This window comes from Salvelinus sp. IW2-2015, linkage group LG17 (genome assembly GCF_002910315.2).
Source record: "Salvelinus sp. IW2-2015 linkage group LG17, ASM291031v2, whole genome shotgun sequence".
Classification (NCBI taxonomy): domain Eukaryota; kingdom Metazoa; phylum Chordata; class Actinopteri; order Salmoniformes; family Salmonidae; genus Salvelinus; species Salvelinus sp. IW2-2015.
The window spans coordinates 31,977,599-31,993,118 of record NC_036857.1 but is presented as its reverse complement, the minus strand read 5'-3'; the positions used below and the strand labels follow the sequence as shown (position 1 = coordinate 31,993,118).

Here is a 15,520-nt window from a genome sequence, read left to right as displayed (position 1 = left end):
GCTACGTATAGTTGCCACTGCTGGCGGTTCTTCACCGCTTAACTCGGACACCAGCCATGCTTCACTGCGGGGCCTAATATCCTGCAAGTCTGCAAGCGCGATATTCCAACCCAGTAGCAATATCAGGACTGGCTTTTTGCCTAGCCACATCACCAAACCACTGCCCATGCATGCAACCCGTTCGAGCTTACCTACACTCACGACCCCCATCTTGCAAGTCCAGGCTCGCCTCAGGACTTCTTTTTTCTACTTCATCACCAGGACACATATGGATTATTTCAGTCCGGGCAGGCTCTTGTGACATCTTGCACGCTTCATCATTCGCAGATGCTAGCGTAGCTGCAAACCGTCGAGTGACTATCGGGCTTACGTTGCGATCCCTTCGAGGCAGACGTAATTTATTTCCGGAGGCCAGCCAGGCATGTAAGGAGTTGCCATCTAGCGTGGCAATTCCTGAGGCTAAATCAGTCACCATATCGCGGTCCTACGCCTTTTTCTCTTTTGTTATTTGTTGTTTGTTGTTCTTGGTGATCTGGCTCAGACAGTTGCTCGGCACCGATTATCGGCGGAGGCCGCCGCAAGCATCGGAAGCCTCCTCACTAAACAGACCTGTGCCTGGCCCGTTAATCTCTCGTGGCCTCACGGAGAGCTATCCAACTGGGCTACCCTTCTTCCCGTCCAGTACGTTTACGCCCTCTCAGCCGCACATTGAACGCGCTCATGGCTGTTGTTGGCCCCTAATCGTAGCTTGATCTTATCTTAGCCTGATATCTTGAATGAAGTATAACCGTGCTGACCAATTTATATTATTAATTATTTATTGATTAATTTGATTTATTTATTTAATTTTCTTGGGGTCACTATATCTATTTTGGCGCAATTTGGACTTGATCCCCCTCTACACACGGAACACCACTAACGCCTACCGACGGAAACGCACGAGGTATCTAGCAATTAGAGCCCTCCATCCTAATGAACTATCTTGCTACCATTAGAAAGGTCAGCGCTACATCTTGCTACCTAAGACAAGACGTTCCTGTCAGATGAGCCATCCCTACCTGCGGCCGTGCCTGCTGTCTTGATCGCCTTTGACGCCCTACACACAACCATCTAACTATCACTGGACCCGTTATTGATAGATCGATTAGCATGCTCTCCTTATGTAAATATGGCCTTGTCCTATGTTGTCTCTGCGTTAGTGTTTTATTGGCATTATTTCATGTAGACCTCTAGCCCTGCTCACTTACCGTAATAATCCAACCTCTCAGTTCCACCACCCCACATATGCGATGACATCACCTGGTTTCAATGATTTTCTAAGAGACATATCTATCCTCATCATCACTCAATACCTAGGTTTTACCTCTCACTGTATTCACATCCTACGCATAACCTTTGATACTGTACAATTAATTCTTTAAGCTATTTATGGCCCACGCAGAGAAAACTTCCTCTTTATCTTCTCATGCTCTGAATCAGTTCTAGGCCGAGACGACAATTCTCATATGCTTTAGGCTCGGTCTATCCCTTATCCACTTCTACCTCCCTGGTTCCTATTTCTGTTCCTCTGGTGATGGTCAGAGTGTGGGGAAATTTGCCTCTATTCGTAGCCCTGCAGTAGTCGCTTATGCACATTTGCACTTCTGCTTATTGCTTTTGCTCCGTACCTAGCAGGGTGTACTGTCTGGGCAGTTCATCTTTTGACATGACGTTTGTAAACCGTAGCCTTTTGGCTTCCAATGCATCGTTAAGCATTCTGAGGGGATTGTCAAGCCTCCTGCTCTGGCCTTAAGTGTTGTCTTTGTTCACGTCTGCTGGTGCTTTATTGTTTCCTTCTTTAGGGGGCATCACTCTGCCAACCTCCTGTGTTTTAGCCGTGTCTGACCATCTGGCTTAGAAGAAGAGCCTCCACTGCCCTAAAGGAAATTCTGCACATTTTCAATAGTGCCCCAGAACTCACAAATTAGAGATTTTTCAGACAAATAGATAGAAACGTGCCCCAAAGTGAAGGGTTCGGCATGTTCAATCTAGGTTACACTACACTAGTGGTCGCAAAGATTCCGGCCCTGACAAGTTCTGTTTTACTAGCTATCCAGCAGGTCTGTTCCACTCTAGCTAAAACATTTGAACTTTACTATTTAAAAATCACCACCTCTTAAAAATCAAAGTCTCTCACACGTTGCATGACTATCGAAAAGAAAATACCAGGCGCCGTTCCAGCGCCTGCATAAATCATATGACCACAGCTCCTCGTGCCCCCAGCTGTGCTCTCGAGGACACACATATAATAGGTGAGTCTGTTGCCTCCCCCATTCCACTTCTTCAGTTGGCCTCTCAACGATGTCTGGCTAGACGACCTAAATTTGAACTGCTCAATTCACCACCAGCCACCTAGCAAATCTACAGCTTCGATGGCCGCTCAATCTCACACAAAATTATCAATGAAGCTACGACAGCGTACCCAACGCAGTACACCGTGTGGACACCACTAGCTCGACCAATTCCGTAAACACGGGTACCTTTAGTTGGCTGATAAGATATCATTCCTAACAAAGACTATCGTTTGCTATTCGGTTTTTGCCCTCTCGCCTCAGAGTACACCTCTTGCTGCGGTATTTTTCCGAATTCCAAAGACTTCTCAGTGGATTGCACTGCCCCGTCACTATAATTGCGCATGCCTGCCCCCGTAATACCTAGGGTTCAAGGACGGTTGCAATCCTATGGGCCGCAGAACCTGATCCGCAACTTATCATTTCACTGTCAAACGCTCCCTGAATACACTTCAGGGGCCGAGCAGCCCGCCTATGTCTGAATACAAATTTTCTGACACGATTGCCGCTGGCCGAGGTATGCCTGGCACGGATATTGATTATCATTCCCGTCATAGAGGCCATGCGGCCCCCTTAAGGTCCATTTTTAAAAACCAGTGCCTTCCTCACTCGCTGGCCGCTGTACCATAATTCTTGTAACCTGTTTACCTCAGCCACTCTCTTTACTGCCCTCCATTCCCAAGACACATCTTAGCTGAATCTTATTTTTCTATTTATTGTGTCGAACCTCTATGTATCACTCACCCCGTGACTGCCTCTTCCTTATTGCCCACTTTTCTGACTGTTTATCACTCCAGTGTTTATCTGCTCCTTGGGTTTCATCGACTTTCTTAGCCCCTCATCATGTGCTTGCCCTTGTCTCGATAGATTCTCTTTTTTTTTTTTCTCCCCACATGTTATTGCTTGTTTATTAGTTTCCTCCGCTGTGTACTCTGTGTTCGGTCTGTTACCTGCATTGTCTTATCTTGGCCAGGTCGCGTTGCATGAAATTGTTCCTCAACTAAGCCTAACCTGGTTAATCTTAAGCGCCTCTAACGTATAACACTCGGGTCCGGGGACTACCCACCCGACACCTGTGCAATATATAGCATAGTTCACAAGTAGATAGTAGCATCTAAATATCATCTAAATAAAATCCACGACACCAGAATGAAAAGATCAGGATCTTGTTTGAATAAGCCACCATTTCAGATCTTTAAAATGGTTTTCAGAGCAATATGTAAATCTATTAGTAAACATACGTTAGGATACACCATATTAACTAACTCCATCAGTTTTTTACTCCCTCAGTTGCTATACATTTTCGGACTCACTAAGATATTGATAGCCACAACAAGCAAAACCTTTCAGAATGAAAGTTGATAATATTATGGTATAAAGGTAGTTTTGTGTTAGAAAAAAGGTGCATTATTCGGTCGAAATCAAGTTTCATTGCTACCGACATCACAATCGACTAGAATTACTAGATAGCGCAATCGTGGTATGACCAATTTAACTTCTCATAAAAATTTCATAAAAAATAGACAGCATAGCAATGGAAAGACCCGTTCTTGTGATTTCAGACAATTTTCAGATTTATCTAAAGCTTTTTTTAATCAGCGAAAACACAATAAATCGTGAAGGTTAACATACCAATTGACATTACTTCCAAGAAGATTCGATTCCGCCAGAGCGCTATAAAAAGCGCGAAATATACCGCCAATTTTAATGTTTTTGCAACCTACTGCTCAGAATTCTCGATGACCTCCACCGTAACTTTACAACATAATTACAGTTGTTCGAAAAGGTGCATAATTTAGCCATACCAACGTGGTTTACATGGAATTAGTCACAAACTCAGCACTCAAAATGAGGACGAGCTTTTCGAGTATGGAACTAGTTTAATCGAAAGCTAATCATTATACACTTGACTCAAAATCGGGTTGACGGAACGAAAGATCAAATTAGTGTTAATGCTACGTTTTTAACTTTTACAATTAATCTTAACTTTTCAATACGGGTTGCCAAGTGAGCTATACCAACAAAATGGCAGAATATGCGTTTTAAAGTATTTGGACAGAAAACGATTTATCATATTTATTGCTTACTTTGAGCTGTTCTTACCATAGATTCTTGGCAATGTATCTTTCTATGTTATAACGTTTTTGGTTCGCTGATGTCCATGTCTTCGAAATCCACTACGATCGAAACGAGGACCAGCCATAAAGTGATCCAAAGTTTCAGAGTGCAACAAAGAAATTCTCAAAATCGCACTACGGATATAAATGTTGCTATAACGGTTAAATTAACTACATTATTGATGTTTTACAACTGATAGAGATGATAAACAATGACGAAGAATATGACTAAGTTTAAAAAACGATTTGGAAATGAGGCAGGTCGATGATCATCTTGCTTGTGGGCGCGGGAGAGAGAAAGGTCTCCAAAGTTTTGGATGGTTTTAATCATGGCTGGGGAATTGTGCAATAGATCCATTCAAAACTGATGACGTACAGAACCAAAGGAAGACGTAGGCAGTGTCGGTTCTTCATCGCATTCACTGTCGCATTAAAACAGACTAGATCAGGGGTAAAATCTTGAATCACCTGTTCATGAAGTGCTGTAAAAGATATTGTTTCTATAACAACTCAGAGACAAATTCCAACTTCTTATAGAATAGAAGTGTTTTTTCTATCCAATAATAAATATATGCATATTTGTACGAATACAAGAATTAGCACGAGGCAAGTTTAATTTGGAGCCAAATATGCCTAATGCAGAAAGCACCTATAGTTTGCAAGAAGTTAATATAAGGGTGAAATACAAATAAAAAATAAAAAAAATTCACACTTCATCACGATCATTAATACCGTACTACCATAGTTTACGTGCACCTCTGCCTCACCCATAGTTCGGCCAACCTTCTTCCCTCATTAATAACCATCTCACCATAGTTAACGACCCTGCTCCCTAAGTTCGCACACTTCTCCTCCCATTCATTAATAAACCGCCCCTAGTTTACGACATGCTCCCATCGTTAATAACATGCTCCCATCGTTAATAACACTCCTCCATCGTAATAACATGCTCCCTCAGCTCTAAAACCTTCTCCCCATCATTAATAACACGCCCCATATCCATTAAATACCTTCTTCCTCATTAATCACCTGCATCCATCATTAATACATTCTCCCGATTCCCGTTTAAATAAAACCACCAAACCCTGCGGGCTCCCAAATTCCCATATAAACCTGGCCCCATAGTTAGCACCCTTGCTCCCATACAACAAGCATTAATATTACCTTTGCTCCATCGTTAATAAACCTGGCTCCCATCGTTTATAAGTTTCCCCTCATTAAATAAATGCTCCATCATTAATAACTTCTCCCCATTCATTATAACACCTGACTTACATAGTTCGCACACTGCTCCACCATCATAATACAACTGCTCCCTCATGTTATTCACATACCTTTCCCCATCATAATAACATGTCCCTATTGCACAAGCCTGCTCCCCATCGTTGTTATACTCATTCTCACATAAGTTAACACACCACAGTCCCATTGTGGAGGAGTGAGGAGGTGGAGTTTTAGATACGGTTTTTTTGTACTACACGGTCCTGAGCAACCATCGTTATTCACACACTGCTCCACCAATCATTAATCAATTTTCTCCCCATCATTAATACCCCTGCTTACACCATAGTATTTGAAACTGCTCCAATTTATGACAAACTTTATCACTGTTATTTGAGACTGCTCACCATCAGTTTGCAACTAAACCTACATACCCATCGTATAAATGTGCTCCCCAGATCGTACGTCACAAGAGTGATCCGGTTCCTGTTCTCCCACTATACTCATTATCTCCTGTATGCACTTGGAACTTCAATAATTACCGCTGATTTGATTTTTTCCTTTTTTAGCTTTAGTAGACTAGCTCCGTCGTATTATGGGTTTCCCTGTTCAATCGTCAAATGTGATAAGTAATTATAAACTTACACATATGGAGTCTGTTCTGACCGTTTGAGCAGACACATGCACATTTGTGGCCTGCTGGAGGTCATTTTGCAGGCGCTGGCAGGGCCTCCTTGCACAAAGGCGGAGGTAGCGGTCTCGCTGCTGGGTTGTTGCCCTCCTACGGCCTCCTCCACGTCTCCTGATGTACTGGCCTGTCTCCTGGTAGCGCCTCCATGCTCTGGACACTACGCTGACAGACACAGCAAACCTTTTTGCCACAGCTCGCATTGATGTGCCATCCTGGATGAACTGCCATACCTGAGCCACTTGTGTGGTGTTGTAGACTCCGTCTCATGCTACCACTAGAGTGAGAGCACCGCCAGCATTCAAAAGTGACCAAAACATCAGCCAGGAAGCATAGGAACTGAGAATGGTCTGTGGTCACCACCTGCAAAATCACTCCTTTTTGGGGTGTCTTGCTAATTGCCTGATAGTTATTGTTGTGTTTACAATCCTTCTGTTGTTTTTCATTAATTTTCCATCTTGCCACAACACCTCCCGCACCTGTTGATGCAATCTGCTTTGTCTTTGTTCGTGAATTCTCGGTAGTTTAGGTTGCTCTCTCCTTTCAATGTGGTCTAGCTTTTGATTTCACAGAAGTGTGATTGACTTGGAGTTACATTGTGTTGTTTAAGTGTTCCCTTTATTTTTTTGAGCAGTGTATTTTGAAAGTTACATATCTTGACAACTTGATTGCTGACAAGAAAACATTTTTGTTTTTATGTAGAGTTTTCCTTTAAGCACTTTACAAAAATCTCTCCACCTGTTATCTTTCTGGGCCCGTATTAAACTTCTCAGAGTAGGAACACAGATCTAGGATCAGTTTTGCCTTTTAGATAATAATTAATACAATTTCATGGGCACAGGAACCCTTATCCTAGATCAGCACTCCTACTCTGAGACGCTTTGTGAATATTGGCCCTGATTTCCTCCCTCCCTCCCTTCCCCCTCTCTTCCTCAGTCCCTCGCCAGGACACKCAGGAGGAGCACTGGCCCGCGACGGTGTTATATGCCATCATCAAGGAGGTGCCTCTGCGGCGCTGGAAGGAGTTCCTGCGCGTGCTCTCCCTGACCGACCAGCAGCTAGAGCGTGTGGAGCTGGAGCCAGGCCTGGGCTCTATTGAGAGGCAGTACCAGATGCTGCGGCTGTGGAGCCAGGGCCCGACTGCAAGTCTGGAGGACGTATACTCGGCCCTGCTCTACATGGACCTGGCTGGCTGTGCCTACCAGCTGCAGGATTGTCTGGAGCAGCTGCAGTGGAGAGCCACAACCAAAGACATCACCACAGTTTCATAGGACAACTGAGTAGGGATAGACATGAGTATTCGAACAGACGTCAAAAATCGGTCTTAACCAGAGATCACATTGTTTTCAAATGCTGTGTTGCAACTAAGCGCAAGGCACATCTCTCTCCATACTCACTCTCTCGYTTTGTCAATGTTTATGAATTCCCCACAATGTATCAAATGTATCAGCAGTACTAAATGTAGGCTACTGTTATTCATTGCCACTTCCCCATTAATCTAGAATGTTTGGTTATGGTCTTTTCTGTTTATTCAATGTATTAATACTGCATACTGTTCTCATTCTGGTAGTGTACACATAGTTTGGAGAGCTCACAAACTGCGCTGTGATAACGAAGTTGTGGTTTATTTAATTATACACTGAACAAAAATATAAACGCAACATGCAACAATTTCAAAGATTTTGCTGAGTTACAGTTCATATAAGGAAATCAGTCAATTGAAATGAATTRATTAGGCCCTAATTTAAGGATTTCATATGACTGGGAATACAGATATGCATCTGTTGGGCATCGAAACATCTCCTTAGCATAGAGTTGATCAGGCTGTTGATTGTGGCCTGTGGAATGTTGTCCCACTCCTCTTCAATGGCTGTGAGCAGTTGCTGGATATTGGCGGGAACTGGAACACGCTGTCGTACACGTTGATCCAAAGCATCCCAAACATGCTCAATGGGTAACATGTCTGGTGAGTATGCAGGCCATGAAGAACTGAGACATTTTCAGCTTCCAGGAATTCTGTACAGATCCTGCGACATGGGGCCATGCATTATCATGCTGAAACATGAGGTGATGGTGGTGGATGAATGGCACGACAAAGGGCCTCAGGATCTTGTCACGGTATCTCTGTGCATTCAAATTGTGCACAAAGTGAGCATTTGCCCACTGAAGTCGGTTACAACCCTCGTGAGGACGACGAACATGCACATGAGGTTCCCTGAGATGGTTTCTGACCATTTATGCAGAAATTCTTTGGTTGCGCAAACCCACAGTTTCATCAGCTGCCTGGGGGGCTGGTCTCAGACTATCAGACTATCCCGCAGGTGAAGAAGCCAGATGTGGAGGTCCTGTGCTGGTGTGGTTACACCACAGCACCACCACCACGTGGTCTGTGGTTGTGAGGCCGGTTGGAGGTACTGCCAAATTCTCTAAAACGACGTTGGAGGAGGTTTATGGTAGATAAATAACATTCAAATTCTCTGGCAACAGCTGGTGGACATTCCTGCAGTCAGAATGCCAATTGCATGGTCCCTCAAAACTTGAGACATCTGTGGCATTGTGTTGTGTGACAAAACTGCACATTTTAGAGTGGCCTTTTATTGTCCCCAACACAAGGAGCACTCGTGTAATGATCATGCTGTTCAATCAGATTCTTGTGATTAACTTGGCAAAGGAGAAATGCTCATTAACAGGGATGTAAACAAATTTGTGCACACAATTTGAGAGAAATAAGCTTTTTGTGCATATGGAACATTTCTTGGATCTTTAAATTCAGCTCATGAAACATGGGACCAACATCTGTTTATTTTTTTGTTCAGTATATTTACCAGTTTTATGTCAATTTCGTCATTATCCTTTATTTGGAGAATATGCCTGGTCTCTCAGTCTTGTCACGATTGTGTGAAAGTGCATGCTTGAGTGTGCACAGATGTAGGCTACATGGCCTGAGCATCAGGATAGGCGGTTTCGTTAAGAGTTCACAAATCTGAATTTTCTAAACGCAGACCATCAAAATAGCTTTGTTTTAAACCATTTCACCTGCGTGTTTCCTTTACAGAAAATACATTAGTGCAACACATTCCATACGCTATTTGTCTGGCWGCCACACCAAGACTGCCGGACTGCCATGCATAATATCAACCCACTGAGAGAAGCACGAGGTTGAACTTCATTCAACTTTCTAGAGCAGGGATCCCCAACCGATCCTTTGCATTCCTAGTCAATCGCCAAACATTTCTGTAAAAAAAACATTGATAAAGCCATGTGTGCCTATTTAAAAAAAAATGTGTCTCTGGGATGTCTGCAGGCATAAAAGAAAACTACAGCAAAATTGATACTGTGAGATTTCAAACCGTTTTAAACAATGTGTAAAGACGAATACAGCACAGAGCTTCTGTTTTTATGAGTGATGTTTCATGTTTAAGTCCTTACTCAGCACTGTCAACAATTTGTATTCGACACTTTTATAAGCCATAAAAAGCGCCCTTTTCCTATTTCCACTCAGCGCTACAACAAGCACTGCGGCAGTAGTGAATGAGTAGGAAAGTGTATCTAAAGGCTTGCGTTGTTGTTATTATTAGCGACTTGGGTCTTCTGTTCATAGGAGTAACAACATGAATTTGTGCATGAGGCAGAAATAATGCAGTGCGACTCGAGTTTCTCCAACAGCTGGAAGATGGTGTGCCTTTGGTCAGTGTCAGTGGAGGAAAGGGAGAGCGGCGGGATATTGAGAGGCTGACTCAGTCTGCTGCTCTCTCCTTCCATCAGATACAGGCATCATCAGCCCAYTAAAATAAAAATAAAAAGCACATTATTTAAATGTATGCTCACTCAGCTGTGCCTCACAAGTAATACAACAAGTTATTGGAGCAATGCATTTTGGGCAATGGTGTTCTAGACTGCCTTTRTTTACGTCGTACATTTATTTATATAAAAAACAAACGTGTTAACCCAATATTGTTAATAAACCAAGTTGTGACCGAAATACTTATAATAGTAGCCTTATGTGTTTTATTTTTTATTAATACCAATTGTTGTTTACTATGCTTGTTTTTGCATAATTCTTTGGGATACTGGTGGATTTTATGAGGGTTGCAGGATTGGAGTAAAACTCAGATTTTGTCATTTTTTTGTGGTATCGATGAAGGTATTTGATTGGGGAATGGGTATACATTTCATGATTGGAAATTAATTAATCAATAAATGTGGGGAAACAGACCTGCAAAAAAACATGACGCTTGACGCTACAAGCTTGGCACACCTGTAATTTAAGAGTTTCTCCAATTKTTCTCTGCAGATCCTCTCAAGCTCTGTCAGGATCGATGGGGAGCGTCGCTGCACAGCTATTTTCAGGTCTCTGCAGAGATGTTCGATCAAGTTCAAGTCTGGGCTCTGGTTGGGCCACTCAAGGACAAGCCACTTCTGTGTTGTCTTTGCTGTGTGCTTAGGGTTGTTGTCCTGTTGGAAGGTCAYCCTTCGCCCCAGTCTGAGGTCCTGAGCGCTCTGGAGCAGGTTTTCATCAAGGATCTCTCTGTACTTTGCTCTGTTCATCTCACCCTCAATCCTGACTAGTCTCCCTGTCCCTGCCACTGAAAAACCCCCACAGCATGATGCTGCCACCACCATTCTTCACCATAGGGATGGTGCCAGGTTTCCTCCAGATGTGACACTTGGCATTCAGGCCAAAGAGTTCAATCTTGGTTTCATAAAATCAGAGAATCTTGTTTCTCATGGTCTGAGAGTCCTTTAGGTGCCTTTTGACAAACTCCAAGTGGGCTGTCATATGCCTTTTTTTGAAGAGTGGTTTCCGTCTGGCCACTCTACCATAAAGGCCTGATAGGTGGAATGCTGCAGAGATGGTTGTCCTTCTGGAAGGTTCTCCCATCTCCACAGAGGAACTCTGGAGCTCTGTGGAGTGACCATCAGGTTCTTGTTCACCTCCCTGATTGCTCAGTTTGGCCGAGCGGACAGCTCTAAGAAGGGTCTTGGTGGTTCCAAACTTCTTCCATTTAGAATGATGGAGGCCACTGTGTTTTTGGGGACCTTCAATGCTGCAGAAATATTTTGGTACCCTTCCCCAGATCTGTGCCTCAACACAATCCTGTCTCGGGGCTCTACGCACAATTCCTTCAACCTCATGGCTTGGTTTTTGCTCTGACATGCACTGTCAACTGTGGGACCTTATTTTTGTATTTTTTATTMAACCTTTATTTAACTAGGCAAGTCAGTTAAGAACAAATTCTTATTTACAATGATGATTTACACACACCTTATATAGACAGGCGTGTGCCTTTCCAAATCATGTCAAAATCAATTGAATTTACCACAGGTGGACTCCAATCAAGTTGTAGAAACATCTCAGGGATGATCAATAGAAACAGGATGCACCTGAGCTCAATTTCGAGTATCATAGCAAAGGGTCTGAATACTTATGTAAATAAGGTATTTCAGTGTTTTTATTTTTCATACATTTGCTAACATTTTTTTTTAAATCTGTTTTTGCTTTGTCATTATGGGGTATTGTGTGTAGATTGATGAGAAAAACAACAACATTTTAATCAATTTCAGAATAAGGCTGTAACCTAACAAAATGTGGAAAAATTCAAAGGGTCTGAATACTTTCAGAATGCACTGTAAATAATGTGGAACACAAAAGTTAGTTTAGAACATCATTGCCCATCATGAAGGCATTAACTTTAATCAAATCACATTTGAATGGGAAAAAACATTCATTGCTACAGAATGTAGTAATTTTATGTCAAAACGCATATCAAATGAGATTTTGTTTTACTACAATGTAAAAACAATTTAAACTGAGCCATGTTGGTTTAAAAAGCTGACTCTTCCAAATGAAAATTGATCACTTTAATAATCACCGAAGTTTGCCCCTCAAAAATMTATTTTGTGAAGTTGCACCATTTTTTTGTATTTTCACACAAATTAAGCCACACAAAATGCATAAAAACACACAAATTCTGCTGAAGTAGTTTTTGTACATATTTGCACGAATTGAGTGTGAGATTATGTTGATATAGCCTACAATTTTTGGGGGGGCAGGGTAATTCAAGCAAAGCCAATATGCGGTGATAATTTATTGGGCCTATAGCTTACRGCACAAACCTCATTGCTACAGTACTGTTTTTAATTGGTTAATGTTGCATAGGCTTATGTTTTTTAAGTTGTGTTAAAAAACTAATATGAGCAGTAGATCTCAGCTTGCATTTTGACTCAAAGTGATCTTGACTCAGAAAAGGTTGGTGACCACTGTTCTAGAGTTTTCCCTGTTAACACTATCAACGTTTCCCTTTACTGTGGCAATTGTGATCGAATCGATGCAATATTAGTCACTTTCAATGCAACATATCGAAACAAAACAAACCATGCAAGAGTTTTGGTTTTAGGCAGAACGCATCGGAGTAGGATTCCATTGCATTGGCACACACGACTCAGCCCGTACTCTACTCAGACCGGTGTGGCATAACCAATCAGAGTTGCAGTAGACCTATATGCAAATAGACCATATATGGATCTGTGCCATTTACTTTGAACTGGACTGTGTTTACAGCATGAGCAGTTGTGAGTAGATGCACTTGTTTTGAGATAAAAGCGAGAGCTGCATGTAGCCACTTGTGCATATTTTGTTCCTATCCTTTTCTAGTTAGTGAATTATTAGCCAAGTTATAGAGCATTTGTAGTTAGCAAAAGGGGAGTGATTGCTTCCTACAAGAGCAAAAGACGTGTAGACATTTCTAGACAGCTTTGAAAAGCGAGTCAGGTAAAGAGCTTTTTTTTTGTCTTAAAGAGGCAGTGTTGTATTTTGAGACAGGCTTGAATAAGCTAAATAGCCAATAGGCAGAGGGTAGCATAATTTGTCTGATTCTCTGTAATAATGGTATGGGAATAATAATGATTTTTATTTTGTACAGTAGTTTCTTGCATCAAACAACACAACAACATTTTCAGTCACCTCCCTTATCTAAAGGACAAGTGGATAAACAGGTTACTGTCAAGCCCTGCATGTTTTTTTCTCCAAAAAGTCTCATGGAATGTAGGCCTACATTGAACACCGTAGATTGGCTGCTATTGTAGGCTGAATGATAGAACAGCTATTTCCATGTAAAATGTTATGGGATGCATTTTCTTCACTGTTTTTGGTGGTACGCCACATTAGGCCCACATTATGATCAAATAGCCACAGTAGCCTACTTGGCCAATGTTAAAATTGTAACTTAAAGCGAGCACAGCCTTGGTGTTCACAGTAAACTGCAAGCTGGAAGTTGCACAGAATTTTCACAACTTTCAAGTTTGTGCTCAGCAGACCTGAAATTTGCTCAGTGCTGAAAAAATAGAAGGGAACATTGCACACAAGTAAATGAGCTTACAATATAAAAACAAGGTATTTTTTTCTCCAAAAATGATGCATGGCCATCATATTTCCAATCTTTATCATAGAAAGAACGTAACCAGCTACGTTTCCTAATAATGGTTTGCTTGTAGTTAATCTTGCATTGTACCTGAGAAAAGGAGGCTACACCAACTGGAGAAACGTAGCTACACATCAGTCAGAGCGCTGCCTGCTGGTAGAATGAATGCCAGTTCGTGAATTCTTATCCAAGTAGAGAAGAGCAAACTGAAGCACAAAATGAGTCTGATGCCGAGCAGACATTACAACAATCTCTGTGACAAATCATATGCTTATCAAGCACAAAGAAACGTTCTCGGAGTGGAACAAGCAGCAGCAATCATGAAACACATATTTTTGCCAATGCAATTCGAAGATGTGACTCCACTAGAGCCAAGCAGGTAATACAGCTCATGGTTTCAATGAATGATTCTCAAATTCATTATCGACTGAATGTACCAGTCAAAAGTTTGGAAACACCTACTCATTCAAGAGTTTGTCTTTATTTTTACTATTTTCTACATTGTAGAATAATGGTGAAGACAGCAAAACTATGAAATAACACATATGGAATCATGTAGTAACCCAAAAAAAAGTATTATGGTAAGAACAGCTCAAATAAGCAAAGAGAAATGACAGTCCATCATTACTTTAAGCTTACAAGCTATTTGACCAGTCAATGTGAAAAATGTCAAGAACTTTAAAAGTTTCTTCAAGTGTGGTCGCAAAAAGGATCAAGTGGTATGAGGAAACTGTCTCTCATGAGGACCGCCACTGGAAAGGAAGACCCAGAGTTACCTCTGCTGCAGAGGATATGTTCATGAGAGAAACCAACCTCAAAAATTGGCAATTAACTGCACCTCAGATTGCACCTCAGAGTTCAAGTAACAGACACATCTCAACATTAACTGTTCAGAGGAGACTGTGTGAATCAGGCCTTCATGGTCGAATTGCTGCAAAGAAACCACTACTACTAAAGGACAACAACAATAAGAAGAGACTTGCTTGTGCCAAGAAACACGAGCAATGGACATTAGACCAGTGAAAATCTGTCCTTTTGGTCTGATGAGTCCAAATTTGAGATTTTTGGTTCCAACCGCCATGTCTTTCTGAGACGCAGAGTAGGTGAACAGATTATCTCCGCATGTGTGGTTCCCACCGTGAAGCATGGAGGATGAGGTGTGATGGTACTTTGCTGGTGACACTGTCTGTGATTTATTTACAATTCAAGGCACACTTAACCAGCATGGCTACCACAGCATTCTGCAGCAATACGCCATCCCATCTGGTTTGCGCTTAGTGGGACTATCAATTGTTTTTCAACAGGACAATGACCCAACACACCTCCAGGCTGTGTAATGGCTATTTGACCAAGAAGGAGAGTGATGGGGTGCTGCATCAGATGACCTGGCCTCCACAATCACTCAAACTCAACCCAATTGAGATGGTTTGGGATGAGTTGGACCGCAGAGTGAAGGAAAAGCAGCCAACAAGTGCTCAGCATATGTGGGAACTCCTTCAAGACTGTTGGAAAAGCATTCCAGGTGACTACCTCATGAAACTGGTTGAGAGAATGCAAAACTGTCATCAAGGCAAAGGGTGGCTAGAATCTCAAGTATAAAATATATTTTGATTTGTTTAACACTCTTTGGGTTACTACGTGATTCCATATGTGTTATTTCATAGGTTTGACGTCTTCACTATTATTCTACAATGTAGAAAATAGTACAAATAAAGAAAAACCCTAGAATGAGTAGGCGTGTCC

The 15,520-nt window shown here is 41.9% G+C and overlaps 1 protein-coding gene across 1 annotated transcript in view; it reads left to right on the top strand.

Moving 5' to 3' along the window:
• Positions 1 to 7,913, top strand: part of LOC111976650 (tumor necrosis factor receptor superfamily member 1A) — a 32,598-nt gene extending 24,685 nt beyond the window's left edge. The window contains exon 10 of the mRNA XM_024005650.2: positions 7,293 to 7,913. Coding sequence (XP_023861418.1) covers positions 7,293 to 7,627 — 335 coding nt within the window. The 3' untranslated portion in view covers positions 7,628 to 7,913. The remainder of the gene's footprint in view (positions 1 to 7,292) is intronic.
• Positions 7,914 to 15,520: the final 7,607 nt, after the last annotated feature.